Here is a 23,454-nt window from a genome sequence, read left to right as displayed (position 1 = left end):
TTAAGTCATTAAAAAAGGAATGATTGAACAGACAGTAATCACGTTGATAAATATAAATGCACCACCGGGGAGTGACAAAACCTTTTTTTTTAGAAGTTGAAGAGGAATAAAATTATTTGTCCTCTTTGCATGTTCCAAAACTTGAAGACAGATTTAATGTAAGAAAAAACACCTTTGCAAAAATGATTTTAATCTAACAGAGATCTCTGGACATCATGACATGCTCCAATTCATCACTTAACAGGTGGAATTCAGAGCGCCGAATGTGCCTCTTCCGCGTGTAAAATGCCTTCTTATAGTTAAAACCGACCGCCTCTCTTTCATTTGTAGACAAAACATACTCTCTGGGTACTTTTCCATGAGCGATGGCGAAAACAGAGTCAGGGGTGCGTGTTCGAAACAGATTCTGTTCTCAAGGACCAAATGTGTTTTCCCACAGAGAAGGAACTTCTAGACCAAATAATATGTCCCAGCTTAAGGTCAAATTATACTGAGTTCAACACTACTTGCTATCCACGTCCACAAAACATTTCGACAAGGTTAATATAAAGAATTAAAATGTTAACAATGTATAACAATGGTTAATATATGAAATTAAGTATTAAAAATGTTAATAATATCTAACAAAGGATAATGGACCTCCGAAATGGAAGGGCTTTGAGTGTGTGGAGGTGACTTCAACTTGATAATGGATGATAAATTGGATACGACCAGTGTAAAAAGAAATATAAAAAAAACACTGGTGAAATTTGTAAAAACTACACTTTGTGAAATGGGAATGATTGATGTGTGGCGGGAAGAACATCCACTATTTTGGCGAAATCAGTAAAGAAATGTAGGACTATCTAAAAGAAAAATGATAACGGAGCAACCAATCCAGCAACAGTATGGCATTCATTAAAAGTAGTTTTGTGGGGCAAATTGCTATCTATAGCAGGTTTTTACAAGAAGGAAAAAATTAAAAGGCATGAATTGCTTACAACTAAATTGAGACATTGCGAACAAAAGGATAAAGTAAAAATTGATCAGGTGCTGCAAGAACGGATGTTGTAAATTAGGAGGGAGATTAATGAACTACTCAAAGAAGAAATTGAATTAAAAGCAAGATACATAAGACACAATTATTATGACTTTGGCCCAAGGGCAGCTAGGTTATTGGTAAGATGTATAAAAAAAACAGGCAGAGACCAATATCTCTAAAATGTATGACCCTAATACAAATCAAATGAAACACAAGCCAAAGTAATTAGAAAAAATATTTAAAGATTACTATTAAAATCTTTATGCGCAGCCGCAAGCCACAGACCAGAACGAAATTAAAATCTTTTAGACCGTTTAGATATACCTTCAATAGGAATTGAGCAAAATAAGCAATTAACAAGTCAAATTACTGATAAGGAGATACAGACGGCGATCGGTCGTTTAAAAACAAACAAGATGTCGGGAAGTGATGGGTTTCCCGCAGAATGGTAAAAAACTAAACAAAAACTATTGCCTGTCCTTCACACATTTAACTCTTTCACTGCCAGACGTTTTCAGAAACGGGTTATTCCCAGTGATGTTATTTCATGCACTCTAGTGAATTTTACACTTATTTTTGTCCATGAATGATGCCACAAACACCTAAATAGTGCTTTACTTCTGTAAAACGCTTTCACCAACAATGAAAAAGTGTTTTTAGTTTGCAAAATACGTTTATTTCCATTCAACAGTGTAACAATTTGACAAAACAATTTCGCAAACTATTTACAAATGTGTGCAAATTGGACCGACTAATATCACAATTTATTTGGGAAGGCAAAAAGCCAAGAATAAAGTATTCCACCCTTCAATTACATAAAGAAAAAGGAGGGCAGGCCCAACTAGTCTGAGAGTGTATTATGAAGCTGCGCAGCTACATCCACTTTTGTTGTGGTGCAGCTCTTGACTATATAGCCAAATGGAAGGACATTAATCAACTATCCTGTACAAACATTGTTGGGAGGGGAACTTGTACCCCCCCAGGAAGGAAGTGAAACCAGAACTGAGCCCAATTACAGAATTTTCAATGCAAACATGGTATGGAATTTGTAAACAACTCAAACTGGGAAAGGAATTGGGTTTACTGAAATGGATTGGATGGGATGATACATTTGTCCCTGGAAAGCATGATGTTACATTCAAACAAAGGAATGGAAGAGGTTTGACAGCTGTGTGCAAAATAATTAAGAAAGGTGTGATGGTGGAATTCCAGGATTTGAAAGATAAATAGTACTTGAGGAACCAGGATTTGTTTAGGTATCTTCAATTAAGAGACTATTATCAAAGGCAGATTAGGATAAGAGAGGGGCAAATTCATCCAATTGTTAGAATTTTTGTTCAAGCATATAGAAAGACTCCAAGTAGGATTGTATCAATCTGTATTGATGCTTGACGGATTCCAGAAATGGATCAACTATATACAGTATATATGTGAAGAACAAATGGGAAAAGGAGATTGATGAAGACATTCCAGAAGGCAGATGGAATGACATGTGGAAGGCTCATCTTACTATAACCCACTCACAAGGTTGGAGAGAATTTGCTTGGAAAAATCAAATTTGTTATTTCATTACACCCAAATTTACGGGTAGGTGCCTGAAAATGACACAAATGTGCTGGAGGTTGTGTGAGCATTCAGACTCAGATCATTTCCATGTTTTCTGGAATTGTAAAGTAATCAAGCCTTTCTGGGTTATGATTCATAAATCTCTTTGTAAGGTATTAAAAATATATATTTTTGGTTCACCTGTGTTTGCTTGCCCTTCCTCGTGTGTCAACCAATCAGTGCCCTCAGCCACTTGTGTCTTGCCGGGTGTGTCTCATCATGCCAGTTAGCGTTAGTGTATTTAGTCGTGATGCACCAAATATTTGGCCACCGAAAATTTTCGCCCGTAAATTGCAAAAATTAGCATTTTCGACATTCGGCCGGAAAAAAATTAAAGCCGAAATAATATGGCATCAAGAGGATGTTCTGGTGACGCAAGCAAGCGTCTGTTTGAATTAAACACCAAACACGGGAGTTGAGTGTCCGCCTTGCTGCTCGCTGGCGATTGTCAGTACCAGCAGATTCGTTGTGCACACCGGAGAAGGAGAGGGTCGCTTGGTAAACTATGTCAAAAAAGAGAGCGCTGCCGAATACTGGAACTACAGGTGAGCCACTCTTTCTGCTGCAGCACCTTCCTTTTTTTCTTTTCTATAACTATTGTTATCAACAGTTTTAGACAAGTAAATACTTACCACTATCTTCGGGTGACTACAGATCTGTACAGGACGCCGTGTGTAATTTTGCAGTTCGTTCCCAAAGCCGATTTGGCTGGTGCGAAGAAATGTATTTATTTTTAAACATTGGTGAATATGTGAATGTGCCGATTTTAAGTGCACCGTACCGTTTCCCGCTCCAAATAGCCTACAAATGCGTCATCCGCACCGTACGCATCCGTGCCCGCTGGCGCGAAGTACTGTACATTGACTATAAAGTGCAATTGCGCCACCAGAAAATGCTGCTCCTTTCTTTTTCTCCCGCTGCTCGCAAATGCTCAGTGGAGAGGGGAAACGATGATCAGGAAAAAGTTGCTTCCTTCATCCCAAATCTTTGAGAAGACAGTGGATTAATTTGATTTTTGAAGGACGTGTACCGACATCATTTCTCAAAGGACTGTTTTGTTAGTGAAAGCGTGTTCAGGGCTGGATTTGCAACACGTTCAAACATAATGGATCGGTCCCAACAGTGTGCCACGACTGCAAACGGGAGAGATGTAGGTTTAACATTTTTGATTTAGCCTTCCTTCCTACTCTTTCTAATAAGAGATGTGCACCTTCTACCATATTACTGGTGTATTTTTAGTGCCTAACGTGGGAGCTACATTTGCCGTGTGAAGGTTGTTTGGTTACAAGAGGTCAGATATGATAAAGCAGACGGTGGTTGCTAATATGAAGTGGTTGCTTATTGTTTTGTCAAGATACAATCCACGGTGGTTAATTTGCCGTGACTGGCAATTCGCCATCTAGTTGACATGGCTTTGTGATGCTAACCGGACGCTAAGTGGTCTCGACGAGACGGCTTGCACGTTGCAACTGCGCAGTGGCCTAAATGTGCACATTGTGTTATTACCGCTTGTAAATGTCTACAAGCATTCACGGAAAATCTGAGACAGTCACAGCAAAATAACGTTAGCGGGAGATTTGCAGGTTACGGCAAAATAAACATTGCCTAAACAATCACAAACTAACATTACAACATAGTCTCAGAAGTAACGTTATGCTACTCTTTGTTATGGTAAAACGTTATGCCACTTTTCCACATATAATAGTCTCAAATGTGTAAAAGACATGTTTGTATTTTTCTTTTCTTCTGCTCCCATAGCCAGTCGTTTCCATTCACAACATTTGCACATGGCTACCATGACCAAAATCACTGCCCCTTCGAGAGAGAAGGGTATGGCCTAGGCGTGGCCTGGTGCAGCTAATTACATAAAAGTGACACACCCCTAAAACAGGCTGTTTTGAACAGTTTTTTGGCTGATTTAGGGACAGCACAAATATTAGATCCTAAGTCAATTTTGACGAATGCATGTCTTATACATATTTGAGAACTATTTGAGTATGTTGAAAAGTTGAATAATATGAGAGCTTTAATATAATTCAATAAAGGACATTATATTCCGTCTGGTTTGTTTACACCGGCTTGAGTATTTCCGGTGGGTTACACGCCAGAAGCACGGACTTATATACTTGTATAATAGGCACAAACTGTTGTATCTTCGCCGTAGAGACACAAAATAATATGAAAACGCCACAGAGAAATCAATGTATTCAAGCGAGGCTCCTTTAGTGGGTAGGACGGAGCTGCGCATACAAGTCGTGATTACATAGACCAAATTCAAATAAGTGAAGAAGATGAAGAAGAAAATAGAGAGCATGCGCACAGCGAAAAACAATGCGCTGTTCAATCGAGGTATTCGAAATGTGTTTATATGCGCAAGAATTCGGTTCTTATTTGGGTTTTTAAAAACCCGAATAAGGGCATATTCAGGTTATTGTGCGTGTTTACATGGCCTTACAAAACCCGAATATTGCCAATATTAGGGTTTTTAAGGTTTATTGCCTGCATGTCAACGTAGTCCATGTCCCTCAGGGAGTTCTGTGGGTGGTGTTTTGAGGGTACCAGACCCCCTGATATGGGTTGTTCGGTCCCTGTACGACCAGTGTCAGTGGTTGGTCTGTATTGCTGGGGAGAAGCAGCTCAGCACAGTAAGTCAGATTAGTTTCCAGTGGGTTGGACTCAGCCAAACCCTCCGAAAGAGTTGGACAAAGTGGCTGGGGAGCGGGAAGTCTGAGTTTCCCTTCTTAAGATCCTGCCTCCACAACATGGACCCCAGTTAAGCGGAATATCACATTTAGACAATCACTTTTAAATGATAGCCACTTACCTGCACTGACTGTGACAGCTTCAATGAACTGTTCCCCCCATGAACGTGAACCAATCACAGCTGCCAGATCTGTATCCTTAAGGAGTTTATCCACAGTATTCTGTCAGACGAAATAGGTCAGTGTAGTTTGAAGATCATTGTTGTTCAGTTTATTGCAAAAAAAAAAAATAAACTGAAAATTTGTATTTTTTTCACACACAAAAAATATATTTTTGGATGTATCATTAATAATTTACTGTGACATAAATTAAGATAGATATTAGAGAGTATAAAAATATCCGCCTCTTTACACAGAGATTATGGAACACAGCTGTAACAATGAGCCGAACATGCATAATGTATGTTGGCCAATGCTACCAACCCTATCCAAATGAGTGTTTGGGATTACTGCAGGACATTCGGGTATGGGGAGGGGGGTAGAGACTTTCACAGGAACCGTCCTCTCAGCCAGCCCGCTTCTGGCTGTGTCTCCACTGCGGAGTACGACCCATTTTGCGACGTCACGAGTTTCGATCGACACGTCAACGCCGTGCGACAGTTTCTCTCGTGACGTCACCCAAGCACCGCGCACCAAAAATCCCGAGGAAAGAGAAAAAAAATTAGGTGGTTGCTGTTTTTCTCTGCTTTTTATTTTATGTACTTGGCGTGGATTGATGGTTTGAGTGAGAGGAGACGGCGTTTAGATGAAGAATTTGAAAAGGCTGACTCCAAAGTCATGTGTTTCGATTGACACGTAATCGCCTTGCGACGGTTTCTGGGATGTCATCCAAGCATGGCGCCGCAAAAATCAGAATGAGGAAAGAGAAAAACTTGTGGCGGTTGCCGTTTTTTCAGCTTTTTTTTAATGTACTTGGCGTGGATGGATGGTTTGAGTGAGAGGAGACGGCGTCTAGATGAAGAATTTGAAAAGGCTAACAGTAGAGTGGAATGAAAATAGGCAAAGGATTATTAAGAGAATTGTTTTGGTGGAAAAGACTTAAGACGAGAATGCACCATCATCGCGCATGAAGGTCAGATATTTTTTTATACTAAATAACTTTTAGCTAATCGGCACGAAAGCCCGATCGGGAGTTTATCGGGCTGGCGAAGTACCTACCCTCGAGTAGGACCACCGCTCATTCCTGTAAGTTCCTGTAAATGTGGCCTGGTTGGGAAGGCTCCTGCAGTGGAGACGCGCATATATAGGGCTGGCCTAGTAAATTTACCCCGAAGTTCCTGCGGTGGAAACGCGGCAATGATAAACATTACGTCTAGTACTACTTCTCTAAATAGTGTTTCTGGCTAAGGAAAAAGAGAACATGCTTGGCACACAGTACAATGTAAAAGACTTCAGGGGTGTCGAATTCAAAACCCACGTCCCGAACCAGCCCATTAGGATCCTTAATCTGGCCCATGTAACAAGGTTTCAACCTGATCAGATGGATTTTGATTTAACTGGTGGGTCAATATCAGTCCTCTTTCATAAAGCCATTATGAATAAGGTGGTTGTTACAGACACAACTGCCACGTTTAAGTTGAGTCTTTACTTGTTAGCTAGTTAGCTAATTAGCCACAATACTAATATAACTTGTTGTACTTTATAGTGTACCTATACACATCCAATAATGAACTGACCAGTATAGAGTATATCCTGTTCCCAGGGCTGGACTGGTACAAAAAAAAAAAAAATCAGCCTTGGCATTTTGAGTTAGGCCCACCGGCCCGAGCCAGCCTGACTCCTGACCATACCCGTCTAACACATTGCCTGTGTCCAAATTCACAAGGCTGGGTCTTCGGAAAGTTGAATTTGTCGGCTGCATGACGTCACTCCCGACGCGACTCAACAGCACGCACAGACTTGCATATGAATGGATTGCCAATGCTATTTGTCAGTAGCACATTGACCGACAATCCATTCATGTGTAAATCACTCATAAACCCGTGCGCGCTGTCAAGTTACGCCGGGAGTGACGTCATGCAGCCAACAAATTCGGTCTTCCAAAGACCCAGCCTTGTGAATTTGGACACAGGCATTGTTCTGCCACTGATATTTTGACTGATGTTGGTTCAGTTTGCTGTCTATATTCAAAATGGATTCGTCCCTCTAAATTGTGGGCCAGTGTCTTGGGGTGAAATGGAGGAAAATAATACAGTGGTACCTCGGAGTTTGAACATAATTTGTTCCTATGAAGTGTTTAAAGTCCGAATTTTTCAACCTCCGAAACATTTTTTTCCCCATAAGAAATAATGTAAATGCAATTAATCCGTTCCCAAGCTACAAACACAGAAAATTCTATTATAATTTTTATTTACACCATGCACAGTATTTAATTAAAAATACCTTACCTTTTTTGTTGTGGTGTGATGGCATCAGTGGATGATAAATGCTATGTTAAGCTTGCTTTAGTTCAGTGCTGAGTTTGTGTATTTTATTTTGGGCATATTGTTAGACTACTAAGGGGTCCTTGTATGTGTTGTTTAACGTCAGGCGTGTTGTTGAAGAGCTTAAGGGGGTCCTCGTGCCAATATTTACAGAAGTAGTCACAGTACTTACAACAACGCGATAATCTTCCTAATTCCACTGTGGTTTGTAGAGCTGTATGTTTTTCTTTGCTGCCACTGGCACTGTTGTCTTTCTTTGGGCCCATGGCGAAGAAAATTGTCGTCGAATAATCAAAATGCACTCGCGAGTATGGAGCACCTCCAGGAGTGTTCAGGATCTGACTGGAAATGAGCAGTTCAACGTCTCAGCTACCGCAATGTGAGCATTCGGCATTGCTCGGCTTCACTCGGCTACCCGTTTTTAAGGTACGTTTGGCTTAGCTTGCTTTGCTTGGGTGTTCAAACTCCGAAAGTGAGTTCAAACTCTGAGGCATTTTTTACTCAGATTTTTTGGTTGAAGTCCGATTTGTACAAGCTCTGAGACTTTCAAACTCCGAGGTTCCACTGTAACCAAAAAGCACTGCATTGGCCCCAAAAGACGCCAGCCCACCGGGGATCTGCCCAGAATGCCAGATGGCCAGTCCAACCTTGCCTGTTCCTGACACCCCTGGGTTAGTCTTGTGCATCTTCAGATTCATGTCGTGCATTAATAAGAAAGGCATTTGTGAATATGCAATTAAGTCTGCATATCCAACTGTGTGTGATGAGAAACTGTAATGAGAAATGTTCTGAAAACAGCACACTACTGAAACTGTACCTGGTCAAGCATGCCATTGGGAGTCTGATGTGGGAAAAGTGCCAGGTTGTTAGTAAATCAAATCATACCAACTTGATTTTATGATAGAGGCTTTCAATTTCATAACTGGTTGATATCATATTGTATCCCACCTTTGTTGCAGGGTAGAGTACTTTTGTCTAATAAAAAAATTGAGCAGCCAACTCAATTCTCTGTGATTACACACTGGGATGTACTTTACTGTACAAACAACCATTCAGTTGTATTAAGCAAAAAAAAAAAAAAAAAAAACATGTACCAAGTAACAGGTGCCAAAGTTTTGTAAATTATGAATTCACCCTAATTGAGTGATTTGCACCTGATTGTGGAGAGTAATGCAAAATTAAGCCATTTTCTATAGCGCTTATCCTATTCAGGGTCATGGCAATAGTTCGAGCAGCTGATTTAGGGACAACTCACTCTAGGCCAGTTCTACAATTCTTCAAAGCATTTAGTGAATCTCTCCCCTGTCCCCCGCTGGTCCACATTCACTGTGCTTCACTCACTCTACTATCTCAGCATATTTACTTATTTTTTCCTTTTTCTTTTTTTTTTCTTAGAGAGCTCAGTATTGTTCATTCGGTAATTTTACCGATTTGACATGTCATCATCATTGCTCTCCTTTTTTTTTAAATTTTTTTTTGTGTATTTTTATTTTTTTTTCGTATGTGGGTGAATATGTGTATGTGCGTGTGTGCATTCATTAGTTCACCTAAAACCTATAAAAAATAAAAATCCTATACCGTTTCCCTAAACCGAACACTTCCAGCCAGAGTCGTGAGGCCGTCAGGAAACCCGAGAAAGGACCAAAGAAAAGAAAGGAAAGTGAAATCCAGCACCGACCAGACACCACCCACCAGGCCACCAACCAGAGTCCTTCACCAACCCCAGAGACATCTAAATTTCAACAAATCAGGGAGACCTCAAGAGAGACTGAGGAAAGGAAGGAAGGACAAACGAAGCGGAGTGAGATCCACAGACACCAGCCTCCACCGATTCAATGACCTGAGGAAGATTGTGTCTGAGTTTCGATAGATACTGGTGTGGTGGATCTGGCGTGCATGAAAATCTCCACCAAAGAGGGGAGCCGTCGACCCCCGCCAGGACAGAGCAAACGCAACACCTCAGGGCCCCCCAGGCCGCGGCAGCACCAAAGGACGACCCCCGGGCCCCGCAAGGGCCACCGGCTGGAGAGCAAACCCAGGAGCAGGAGCGCCACCCACCCCAACGCGGCCCGCGCCCCCAACCCAAAGCAGCAGGACGGGCACTGCAGGCCCGCCAGGAACCACACCAGCCCACAGCCCCCGCTCCCCCTATCCACCCCCGCCATCCACCCCAGCCGCCCTCAGGTCCCCAAACCCCCAGACACCCTCCCACCCCCAGCACCCCCCCACCCAGCCACCCCCACCACCACCACCCCCCAAACAAGCCGCCCCTCCCCCCAGATCCCGGGGATCTCCCGCACCCAGGCACCGGCGCAGAAGAGGGACCGGGCAGCGGAGCGGAGAGGGCATCCACGCCCACACCACCCCCCCCCCGCGTGGAGGGACGGAACACCGGGGGCAGAAGGGGAGATGGGGGCACCAGAGGACGTGCGGCACCCCCGAACCACAGGCCCAGCGGGGAGAGGCCCCGGTCATCACTCCATCGTTCTTAGTGATAGTTAACCCTGTTACTGAGTTCGCCAGCTCGCCGACTGGCGAACTCTACCCCTAAACCTTGAATGTGACCCCACCCAGTGTATATACAAGTGTGTGTGTGTGTGGTGCATTAAAATTGGGAGCAGGTGAACCGGAGCAGAGGGAAATGATATCCCCCCTGCTCCGATCCACCCGCCTCCCAGGCATGTCAGTGAGTGTATGTGGTGCATTAAAAAAAATAAATGGGTGAAGACGGTGTTTCCACCCTACAACCCCCCCCAAAGTGTGTTATGTGCCCTATATGTCTATAAAAGTGTATTGTGCAAAACTAGTGTAGTGAGTTAAGAGGAGCGACCAGCGGGGCCCCCCCCCCCAACCGGGCGGGGGTGGGAGGCGCACTCGCCCACCAAGCCCCCATCAACCCCACCGGGACCCCGGCGGGACGATAGGGCTCGCCCCCCGCATACTGGGCCCGCCCGAGGTGCCAGGAGGTCCACCGGAGCGGGGCGGGCACAACACCAACCCACCCTTCCTCCCGGTCCCCGGAGCACCGAGACCCGGGCCACGGATGGAGCCCCCGGCCCAGAGGAGGGGGAGGAAGGCGGACAGGGGAGGGGGAAGGGACGGGGGAAGGAAACGACAAGAAGGGCAGGAGGCAGCGGCAGGGCCGCAGAGAGAGGGGGAGAGGAGGAGGAAGGGTGACGAGGGAGAAGGGACAGGGAGGCAGAGGACGGGCGGGGAGAGGCGAGGAGGGAGAGGCAGCAAGGGGGAGGAAGGGGGAGGGGACCACGGGGCACCCCGGCGGCCCACAGGCCCCGAACAGCGTCGAGGGGCCCAGAGCGACAGACCACGCCGGGGCGGCGCCGCCCCGTACACCAGGGAGAGCCCCGCAACACAGCACCCCCCAAGAGACCCAGGGAACGGCCAAGACGCAGCCGCCACCCAGCAGCCAACAGAAGGGCAGACCCGCCCACGCCCAGCCAGGGGGGGACAGCACCTATAGAATTAACCCCCTGGCATGCAGTGAATCCGAATATTAGCCCTTAGTGCCCATTGGAGGTGAATCTGCTCGATCCTGTTGGCAGCAACTGGTTTCCTGACTATAAAAATTACATATTTACTTATGCTATCACTTCATAATACAACTCTCCAGTATTCCATATAGAACTTTTCTGACTTTGTTTCTTGTTTCAAGTTTTTCTGTTGTTGTGTAAGGGGACGGTTATCATAACTAGTGGATATTGTATTCATTATACAACACGTCCCAACACCCTTCTGTGTGTAGGGTAGTGTACCACTCTTCTATGGAGGACCAAAACTGCCAAAATAAAAAATAAAATAAATGACTAAATAAATATATATATATATATATATATATATATATATATATATATATATATTATTTTATATAATATATAAACATATATAAAAAAATATAATTAAAAAATGTAATCCCCCAAAATAAATATGAATGGAAATAAAAATGACAAAAAATATATCCATAAATAATAAATAAAAAACGAGATTCAAAAAATAAAAATGAATGTCGAAATAAATACAAAAATAAATGTATAAATATAATGAAATATTAATCAATAAATAAAAACGCTCTGCTCTCACATTTTTTTTATTTCATGCTGCAAACGTCGATTTGTTGTCGAGCAACTCAAGTCGCAAGTTGTGGTGACAGTGGACAAGATAGTCGTCCATTGCTGGAGCTCATCAATGCAAGCCGGCGAGACTTCCTTGTTTGCCGACCCACTCGTTTGACCAATGAAAGGCAGTTTGCAACGGCGGAGTCCAACCCAAGACACACTTAGGACCACCCCCTCATTTGAATAACATTTCCTCCTCCTGGCAGGGCCTTTGCTGCATAAAATAAATAAATGCAGAGAGCAGAGCGTTTTTTTTTTAATTGATTGATATTTAATTCTATTGATATATTTTTGTATTTATTTCAACATTTATTTTTATATTTACTTTTATTTTTGAATCTCGTTTTTTATTTTATTTATATATATATATATATATATATATTTATTAATTTTTTGAAATATATTTTCTATATCCGTTTTAATTTTTACTTTTAGTAATTTAGTTATTTATTTAGTCATTTTTTTTATTTTTAATTTGGGCAGTTTTGGTCCTCCATACTCTTCAGCATTAATGCAGCTCAACTTTGTATCACCTAGATTTATAATAGAGCGACTTTCAAGTCAGGTCAAATTAGACCCATTTCCTTCATATTTAAAAATGTCACGTTCACAAAAAAAACTAAACAATAATAATAATATTGATAATAATAACAATAAAAGGCCTTTTGGGGATATATGATCATTAATTTGGTTAACAATGATCCTATTATTATCCTTTATAATGTACAAGTAATGCAGGGTGGATTATTCTAGATATTCAGCCACCCACACACCTTAAACTCACAGGACTCTTCTATGATGATCTCTAGCCTGCTGTGCTCTCCAAGAATGGGCTTGCCCATTTCAGAGATTCTCCTAGCCTCTTCCTCCTCAGGGGTAGGGTGACCTGTTGAAGATGATGCAGAATTTCCTTCACTTACTGCAGCAGTGCCTATTTCGGCCATCACGAAATGCAGTCCCATATTTATTTACACATTCATACATTTTGATATTTTTTTGCACAAGTAGCTATGTTGATGTGTTGAATCGGCTGCTCTCCGTCATTCACTTGCAGTTACCTAAAGTATGCCAGCTTCTGATTGGTTAGTGTCAGCTGATAGGGGATCAGGAATTTTGACGCTCTAGCTGCTGTGTATGAAGAGTAAAGTTTAAACTACTTTTTTTTATTAACAGTCCCATTAACCACCACCGAATCCTCACATTAGACTATAGCTACGCGACATGTATTTCTTGTAAGTTTCTGAGTTCTTTCTGCCACTTTATAAAGTCATAAATTTGGAACTTTATAAACTCGCAAATTTGCCACTTTATAAACTCCGTCCGTCCGTCCGTCTTCTTCCGCTCATCCGGGGTCGGGTCGCGGGGCAGCAGCTTTAGCAGGGAAGCCCAGACTTCCCTCTCCCCAGCCACTTCAGCCAGCTCATCCGACGGGACCCCAAGGCGTTCCCAGGACAGCCGAGAGACATAGTCTCTCCAGCGTGTCCTGGGTCGTCCCCGGGGCCTCCTGCCGGTAGGACATGCCCGGAACTCCTCCCCAGGGAGGCATCCGAACCAGATGCCCGAGCCACCTCAACTGGTTCCTCTCAACGTGGAGGAGCAGCGACTCGACGCTGAGTCCCTCTCGGATGACCGAGCTTCTCACCCTCTCTAAGGGAGAGCCGCTTGTATCCGGGATCTTGTTCTTTCAGTCACGACCCACAGCTCGTGACCATAGGTGAGGGTAGGAACGTAGATCGACCGGTAAATCGAGAGCTTTGCCTTTCGGCTCAGCTCCTTCTTCACCACAACGGACCGATACAGCGTCCGCATCACTGCAGACGCTGCACCGATCCGCCTGTCGATCTCCCGCTCTAACCTACCCTCACTCGTGAACAAGACCCCAAGATACTTGAACTCCTCCACTTGGGGCAGGACCTCCTCCCCGACCCGGAGAGGGCACTCCACCCTTTTCCGACTGAGGACCATGGTCTCGGATTTGGAGGTGCTGATCCTCATCCCAACCGCTTCACACTCGGCTGCGAACCGCTCCAGTGAGAGCTGGAGGTCACGGCTTGAAGAAGCCAACAGCACCACATCATCTGCAAAAAGCAGAGATGCAATGCTGAGGCCACCAAACCGGACCCCCTCAACGCCTCGGCTACGCCTAGAAATTCTGTCCATAAAAGTTATGAACAGAATCGGTGACAAAGGGCAACCTTGGCGGAATCCAACCCTCACCGGAAACAAATTCGACTTACTGCCGGCAATGCGGACCAGACTCTGACATCGGTCGTACAGGGACCGAATAGCCCGTATCAGTGGGCTCGGTAACCCATACTCCCGAAGCACCCCCCACAGAACTCCCCGAGGGACACGGTCAAACGCCTTCTCCAAGTCCACAAAGCACATGTGGACTGGTTGGGCGAATTCCCACGCACCCTTGAGGACCCTGCTGAGGGTGTAGAGCTGGTCCACTGTTCCACGGCCGTGACCAAAACCACACTGCTCCTCCTGGATCCAAGATTCGACCTCCCGACGGACCCTCCTCTCCAGCACCCCTGAATAGACCTTACCTGGGAGGCTGAGGAGTGTGATCCCTCTAAAGTTGGAACACACCCTGCGGTCCCCCTTCTTAAAAAGGGGAACCACCACCCCGGTCTGCCAATCCAGAGGCACCGTCCCCGATGTCCACGCGATGCTGCAGAGACGTGTCAACCACGACAGCCCCACAACATCCAGAGCCTTTAGGAACTCCGGGCGGATCTCATTCACCCGCGAGGCCCTGCCACCGAGAAGCTTTCCAACCACCTCGGCGACTTCGACCCCAGAGATAGGGGAGCCCACCTCAGAGTCCCCAGACCCTGCTTCCTCAAAGGAAGGCGTGTTGGTGGAATTGAGGAGGTCTTCGAAGTACTCTCCCCACCGGTTCACGACGTCCCGAGTCGAGGTCAACAGCACTCCGTCTCCACTATACACAGTGTTAACGGTGCACTGCTTTCCTCTCCTGAGACGCCGGATGGTGGACCAGAATTTCCTCGAAGCTGTCCGGAAGTCGTTTTCCATGGCCTCACCGAACTCCTCCCATGCCCGAGTTTTTGCCTCAGCGACCGCCAATGCCGCATTCCGCTTGGCCAGCCGGTACCCGTCAGCAGCCTCCGGAGTCCCACAGGCCAAAAAGGCCCGATAGGACTCCTTCTTCAGCTTGACGGCATCCCTTACCGCTGGTGTCCACCAGCGTGTTCGAGGATTGCCGCCACGACAGGCACCAACCACCTTACGGCCACAGCTCCGATCGGCCGCCTCAACAATTGAAGCGCGGAACATGGTCCACTCGGACTCAATGTCCCCCGCCTCCCCCGGGACAATGGAGAAGCTCTGCTGGAGATGGGCGTTGAAACTCTTTCTGACAGGGGATTCTGCCAGACGTTCCCAGCAGACCCTCACAGTACGTTTGGGCCTGCCTGGTCGGACCGGCATCTTACCCCGCCATCGGAGCCAACACACCACCAGGTGGTGATCAGTTGACAGCTCCGCCCCTCTCTTAACCCGAGTGTCCAACACATACGGCCACAAGTCCGATGACACGACTACAAAGTCGATCATCGAACTACGGCCTAGAGTGTCCTGGTGCCAGGTGCACATACTGTATGGACACTCTGCTTGAACATGGTGTTCGTTATGGACAGTCCGTGGCGAGCACAGAAGTCCAATAACAAAACACCACTCGGGTTTCGATCGGGGGGGCCATTCCTCCCAATCACGCCCCTCCAGGTCTCACTGTCATTACCCACGTGAGCGTTGAAGTCCCCCAGTAGAACGAGGGAGTCCCCAGGGGGTGCGCTCTCCAGCACACCCTCCAAGGACTCCAGAAAGGGTGGGTACTCTGAGCTGCTGTTCGGTGCATAAGCACAAACAACAGTCATGACCCATCCCCCCACCCGAAGGCGGAGGGAGGCTACCCTCTCATTCACCGGGGTAAACCCCAACGTACAGGCGGCCAGCTGGGGGGCAATGAGTATGCCCACACCTGCTCTGCGCCTCTCATCGTGGGCAACTCCAGAGTGGAAGAGGGTCCAGCCCCTCTCGAGAGGATTGGTACCAGAACCCAAGCCGTGTGTGGAGGTGAGTCCGACGATATCTAGTCGGAACTTCTCAGCCTCGCACACCAGCTCGAGCTCCTTCCCTGTCAGAGAGGTGACATTCCATGTCCCCAGAGCTAGCTTCAGTAGCCGGGGGTCAGACCGCCAAGGCCCCCGCCTTTGGCTGCCACCCAACTCACTGCGCACCCGACCCCTTTGGCCCCTTCTACCGGTGGTGAGCCCATGGGAAGGGGGACCCACGTTGCCTTTTCGGGCTGTGCCCGGCCGGTCCCCATGGGTATAGGCCCGGCCACCAGACGCTCGCCTTCGAGCCCCACCTCCAGGCCTAGCTCCAGAGGGGGGCCCCGGTGACCCGCGTCCGGGCAAGGGAAACGAAGATCCAAGGTTTGTGTTCGTCATTGGGGTCGTTTGAGCCATGCTTTGTCTGGTCCCTCACCTAGGACCTGTTTGCCTTGGGTGGCCCTACCAGGGGCATGAAGCCCCGGACAACATAGCTCCCAGGTTCATTGGGACACGCAAACCCCTCCACCACGATAAGGTGATGACTCACGGAGGGGCACTTTATAAACTTCCAAATATATGTGAAAAAAAAACTTGCAAATTTGCCACATATACTTTATAAACTTCCAAATATATGTGGCAAATTTGCAAGTTTTTTTCTCGTAATATTGCCCCGACCTCTAAAAAAAATATTTATACGTGGCCCTAATACGCCGTCATAGTTTTGAATCATTTAATTTCTCTTAATTAAATAAAATCACAACTTACAAACTGCATTTCATGTTGACTTTTTTCAAACATTTAATGTAAATGTGTTTGATTTGAAAATTGGGAAATTATGCAAAAAATAATTTGACGAGAACTTCAGCGGGCAAATAAACAGCACTGTATTAGTCAATCGCGGGCGGATCGCAAGACAAAAAAAAAAAAACATAAGTCTATCATCCATCCTCACAATAACATTTGTCACTTCAATAACAATCTAATGTCTTTTCTGACACGGGTCAGCATACAACACCGCAAAATTGAAGGAAAATACCAAGTTGCCCACAAAAAAATTTTTTAAATCCTAAAAGATTTTTTAATCGATGACAGACTCCACACACAAACATCAACAAATCAGGCATTTAACATTTTTGGTCGTATTGTGTGTGGTCTGCTCCGATAATCTCAACACAGAACACCACACAAAGATTTTTCTCCACCACCGGTCTAGATGCTAGTCCTCTGAGGCAGAGGTCTTGCATGATCACATGATCTCACAAAGACAAGACGAGCAGACACTTCCAGATATGAGCCAATGGTTGCTGAGTGTTCCAGAAGAGAACCTGACACAGGAGCGTTGTAAAACGGCAATTTTGGCAAGAAAAGACTTGCTTTAGAAAATACTTCCTGCTGTTTGGGGAATCCACTGTTATACAAAAAACACCATCAGGTAGGACATACTTAGTTCAGCGCTTGTCTACGAAAATAAGGCCAGCAGTACTTGCATAAATTTGCATTTTAGCATTAGCTTCCGATCATTTGTTTCACCTCTATTTATCAAGGTAAGGTAAATGAGAACAGATTCTCATTTGCTCTCTCTGTCCCTTTTTCTGCTCTTTTCCTGCTTGTCATTCTCTTCAGACTACCATATGTGGTGCTAGAGTTTGAAACAAGTAACCACTTGGATATTCACAACGCCCTAGCACTGTGCCCTAGTCACCATCGTAATGAAGGCTCATTAGCCCTGTTGAACCGGGGATGGAGTAACTCATTTCTGAAGACTTAAAAAAAAGATGTGTTTACTACCTAGGCCAGTGATTCCCAACCTTTATTGAGCCAAAGCACATATTTTAAGTTTGAAAAGTCTCACGGCACACCACCAAATCTTCAATCATCATCAAAAATCTTATAAAAAGTAAATACATGTCAATTATATACTTTCTACAATCTAATAGAAGAACCAATGTTTGTTCTGCCTGTCACTAGTTGCTGGCATATATACAAGTAGATGAACAAAGATACATTATTTGCTATAAATACTGTAAGTACTTTTCTGAGCAATTACGTGAAATTTGATCATTTCACCTTGAGCGCTTTCATGGTACATTAATGTGCCCCGGCACACTGTTTGGGATTCACTGGCTAAGACATTTGACCTCATCTTATTTGGCCAAATGGTGTCAATTATATAATCAGAAACATCTATGTATGGAACCAGATTGAACCATACTGTATGTTGTCCTGCCACTTCGTGGGGACTAACAAAAGTGATTGTTTGGCTGCTCTCTTAAATTAACGAGCAATAGAGAGCAGCAAATCTACTAAGTGTTCTGTAAAAGAGAATATGAGGCCTTTGGATTATCAAATACATTTCACAGCATCTATTTATGTCCACAGTATTGGTTATTTGTGTACAAACTGGTGTTTGGAATACTTCAACACAACAGACAAACTTATGTGTCTTACCCTGATTCAGCAGTAATGCTGTAAAAACATAAATAATGATTAAATCACCATATTCCAATTCCCATGTTAGTATGACAACAAATACATTTAAATCAACCAAGCAATCATATTCCATAACCCTAAAAGCGTAAAAATCTAAAATGGATGGACTGCATGAAGTTAACCCGACCAATGACCACTTCCATAATCCAATGAGATCCAAAATAAAGATTTGGTGAAGTTGTCATTAGTTGATTTTTGTGTTAAACATTTGCTAAACATAGGGACAGATGCTAATTTGACTATTTTGTATAACGCTAACTGAATGAATGAGTTGGAGTTTTATAAATACCGTGAGTTTAAAAAAAAATTCATTAATTGCACAAATTACAGTAAACTGTTTGTGTACATAGTGGCCTGATGAAAAATAAGCACTTTGGATTGAAAGTTCTTGTTTATGTACAGTACAACTATCATCAAACAAATATCTGCCCTTGCTGTTTACAATATCTATTGTCAAAAAGTAGCGAGGGTTTTTTGATTTTATATATATATATATATATATATACACATATATAGTATGTGTATATATATTGTATGTATATATATATATATATATATATAGTATGTGTATACAGTATATATTGTATGTATGTATATATATATATATATATATATATATATATGTATATATATATATATATATATTGTATGTATGTATATATATATTGTATGTATGTATATATATATTGTATGTATATATATACTGTATATATATAGAAATTCCCCAATATTTTAAAAGAGTGGGGTTTTGTAATCATTCACTCAATAACACACATTTGTTATTTGAAGGGGTTTACTTACCAGAGAGTCCTCGCTTCAGCCATTTAGGTTCTTTGAGCACAATAAAGAAGTTTTCCTGTTTTTCATACTCCTCCACATTTATAATGCGAACTTTTAAGGTGTGTCTGGAGGCATACAAGACGCACAAAAAACACAATTACTGTATATTAGGTCCACAAAATATGAAGGGGAAACCAAGTGGAACGTGGAAAGCTTGTACAGTATCTCAACAAATAAAACGTTTAAATTTCTACACTTCAGTCACAGGATTACCTCACAACTTGAAACCCATCAAATACTGAGGTAATGGAGAGTCATTTTCATTGAGGAAGGCTACATTTCCCCTTGTTGAAAGTGATAATGGGCAACGTAAAACGCAGAGGAAAACAACTGAGAATGCGTGATGATTAATTCTTTGCAACTGCATAAAAACAAAAGTAATAGTCTTAATCAAACGAAGCGGCACTGGCTCACCTGATGAACACAAATGTAATGTTTATTTCTATTTTTCTGAATTTATTATTTTCCTTTTACCAACATATACACACATACCAGATATTTTAGTTGTGCCATATTATTTTTCTGATAGGGCAATATAGCGCTACTCTATACGACAATTTATGATGTCACAACAATAATTCCCGTTCTTCCGGGTGGCAAAAGCCGAAGCACTCTCATCGCAGCACTCGTGGGGGGACCACTTTACCATGTGATTTGGCCAAGGAGGAGCAATTAAGAAAACAAGTTAAATGAAAAATGTTCTACTTGCATGAGAGTTGGCAAGCCACACCCATTTCTTGAAAGACAGAAAGTGGGTCTGGAAAGGCTGCCATTGATCACTATTTGGCCCGGCTCAAAATGGCCGGGCAAATCAAGTTCATTTATTTGCTGTGACATATATATATCGTATCGTATAGTGGAGATGGGGTGCTGCTAACCTCGACTGGGGACGTCGTAAATCGGTGGGGAGAATACTTCGAATACCTCCTTAATTCCACCGACACGTCTTCCTTTGAGGAAGCAGTGTCTGGGGACTCTGAGGTGAGCTCTGATATGTCTAGGGTCGAAGTCACTGAGGTGGTTAGAAACCTCCTCGGTGGCAGGGCCCTGGGGGGTAATGGGGTCCACCCATGAAATCCTAAATGCTCTGCATGTTGTGGGGCTGTCATGGTTGACACGCCTCTATAATATCGCGTGGCCATCTGGGACATTGCCTCTGGATTGGCAGACCGGGATGGTGGTCCCCCTTTTTAAAAATATAGAGGGATCACACTCCTCGGCTTCCCTGGTAAGGTCTATTCAGGGGTGCTGGAGAGGAGGGTCCGTCGGGAAGTCGAATCTCGGATTCAGGAAGAGCAGTGTGGTTTTCGTCCTGGCCAGCTCTACACCCGAGGCAGGATGCTCGAGGGTGCATGGGAGTTCGCCCAACCAGTCCAAATGTGCTTGACTTGGAGAAGGCGTTTGACCGTGTCACTCGGGGAGTCCTGTGGGGGGTGCTTCGGGAGTACGGGGTACCGAGTTTCCAGTGAGGGTTTGACTCCGCCAGGGCTGCCCTTGATCACCGATTCTGTTCATAGTTTTTGCGGACATAATTTCTAGGTGCAGCAGAGGCGTTGAGGGAGTCCGCTTTGGTGGCCTCAACATTGCATCTCTGCTTTTTGCAGATGATGTGGTGCTGTTGGCTTCTTCAAGCCATGATCTTCAACTCACTGGAGCGGTTCGCAGCCAAGTGTGAAGCGGTTGGGATGAAAATCATCACCTCCAAATCCGAGACAACGGTCCTCAGTCGGAAAAGGGTGGATTGCCTTCTCCGGGTCGGGGATGAGATCCTGCCTCAAGTGGAGGAGTTCAAGTATCTTGGGGTCTTGTTTACGATTGAGGGTAGGTTGGAGCGGGAGATCGACACGTAGATCGGTGCAGCATCTGCAGTGATGCGGACTCTGTATTGGTCCGTTGTGGTGAAGAAGGAGCTGAGTCGAAAGGCAAAGCTCTCGATTGATGGGTTCATCTATGTTCCTACCCTTACCTATGGTCACGAGCTGTGGGTCGTGACCGAAATAACAAGATCAAGCGGCCGAAATTAGTTTCCTCCGCAGGGTGTCCGGGCTCTCCCTTAGAGATAGGGTGAGAAGCTCGGTCATCCGGGAGGGACTCAGTGTCGAGCTGCTACTCCTCCGCGTTGAGAGGAACCAGTTGAGGTGGCTCGGGCATCTGGTTCGGATGCCTCCTGTATGCCTCCCCAGAGAAGTGTTCCGGGCATGTCGCACCGGCGAGAGGCCCCAGGTGCGACGCAGGACACGCTGCAGAGACTATGTCTCTCGGCTGGCCTGGGAACACCTTGGGATCTCGTTGGAGAAACTGGTTGAAGTGGCTGGGGAGAGGGAAGTCTGCTTCATTGCGACTGTGCCCAGACTGACTCGCTGGTAAAGCCTGGTTTCCAGGCTAGGTTCAGGGAGTCTCATATTCACAAGGCAATGTGTCTCTAACTGGCTAGCCTTCTTTTTCTGCCATAATATGTCCTATGGGTCTGTCAAAAAATAAGCTACAATAGAGTACTGTAAACTGCTTGGAAGGGAGACCCAACAATGACATTTCAACAGTTAAGGTGATTCGAAATAGAAAAACGGATTTGTTTCCAGAGGTGGCAAATCCAGGTCCTGTAAGTAAAAACCCTGCCATAGTTTGGCTTTAGCGCCTTGTGCTAGATCTCTAGCAGGTATCCGAGCACCTGGGGAGCTAGCTAGGGAGCTCGCTAGCTAGCAACTGGGCTTAAAGCCAAACTGTGGCAGGGTTTTTACTTTCTGGACCATACAAAGATGCAGAAATGCTGTACTAAATACAGTGCTGCTCAAAAATGTGTGAACCCTTAAGTTTTTGTATAAAATATTAAAATGTTTATACCTTATACTCTACAATGCTGACATTGAAAATAATGGACTTGAAAAAAAGAATGACAATATAGTCATTCATTACTGAGCAAAAGTTGTTGATTTAAGAAAAACTCAAGATTTCATGGGTGCAAAAGAATGTAAACCTCCCACTTAATCAGACATTGCACCTCTTTTTGCAATGAGAACTTCATCCAAACACTTCAGTGATTTATCAGTCTTTCACATCTACGCTGGGGGAATTTTTGCCACTTTTCCATGCAAAATGCAGCCAGTTGGGAGAGGTTAGATGGGCGTCTAGCATAAACTGCCCGCTTCAGGTCCCGCCACAGTATTTTGAAAGAATTTCAGTCAGGATTTTAACTGGGCACTTTCAGAACATGAATCTTGTTTTTCAGACATTCCTTGGTTGTATTGCTGGAATGCTTTGGATTATTGTAATGTTGGATGATTCATCGTCTACCAAGCTGTAACTTCACAAATGACGGCTATGTTCTAGGATTTCACAATATTCCTCTGAATTCATGATTCCCTGGACTATGTGGAGTTGTCCAGGTCCTGAGGATGAAAAGCCAGCCCAGAACTTAACATTCTTATCACCCTGCTTCACTGTAGGGAGAAGGTTCTTTTGCTGGTATGCAGTGTTGACTTTTCACCAGACATCACTGTTTTAAGAGGGAAGTCTGCTTCATTGTGACTGTGCCCAGACTCACTCGCTGGTAAAGCCTGGTTTCCAGGCTAGGCTCGGGGAGTCTCATATTCACAAGGCAATGTGTCTCTAACTGGCTAGCCTTCTTTTTCTGCCATAATATGTCCTATGGGTCTGTCAAAAAATAAGCTACAATACAGTACTGTAAACTGCTTGGAAGGGAGACCCAAATATGTCCATACATTACATTTCAACAGTTAAGCTGATTCAAAATAGAAAAACTGACTTGTTTCCAGAGGTAGCAAATCCAGGTCCAGTAAGTAAAAACCCTGCCACAATTTGGCTTTAGCCCCTTGTGCTAGCTAGCACCTGGAGCTAAAGCCAAATTATGGCAGGGGTTTTACTTTCTGGACCTGGATTTTGTAGTATATATATCAGGCCTGAAGTAGCGCTGTAACTCGGCCATAGGAAGTCAGTAAAAACTGAGAATAAGAAGCAAGTGTGATGTGAACATACAACAATGGCGGGGAATAAATTTACGAAAGTGTCCGGTTGGCATAGCGTGACTAATAGGAGGTACACTGTGTAACTGCGACTGGTACCACAATTTCCAGGCCGGGGCAA

At 44.5% G+C, this 23,454-nt stretch overlaps 1 protein-coding gene across 1 annotated transcript in view; it reads right to left on the bottom strand.

Annotated features, from left to right (window-relative positions):
• The window catches only part of slc8a2a (solute carrier family 8 member 2a), a 55,310-nt gene that overhangs the window by 3,871 nt on the left and 27,985 nt on the right, over positions 1-23,454 (bottom strand). The window contains exons 8-10 of the mRNA XM_077547612.1: positions 19,315-19,418; positions 12,715-12,827; positions 5,451-5,550 (exon numbers count right to left, since the gene is read on the bottom strand). Of these exons, the coding sequence (XP_077403738.1) occupies positions 5,451-5,550; positions 12,715-12,827; positions 19,315-19,418 (317 nt within the window). The remainder of the gene's footprint in view (positions 1-5,450; positions 5,551-12,714; positions 12,828-19,314; positions 19,419-23,454) is intronic.

This window comes from Vanacampus margaritifer, chromosome 16 (genome assembly GCF_051991255.1).
Source record: "Vanacampus margaritifer isolate UIUO_Vmar chromosome 16, RoL_Vmar_1.0, whole genome shotgun sequence".
In the NCBI taxonomy this organism is placed as follows: Eukaryota; Metazoa; Chordata; class Actinopteri; order Syngnathiformes; family Syngnathidae; genus Vanacampus; species Vanacampus margaritifer.
The sequence above is the reverse complement of the archived record's forward strand: the minus strand, read 5'-3'. Positions and strand labels throughout refer to the sequence as shown.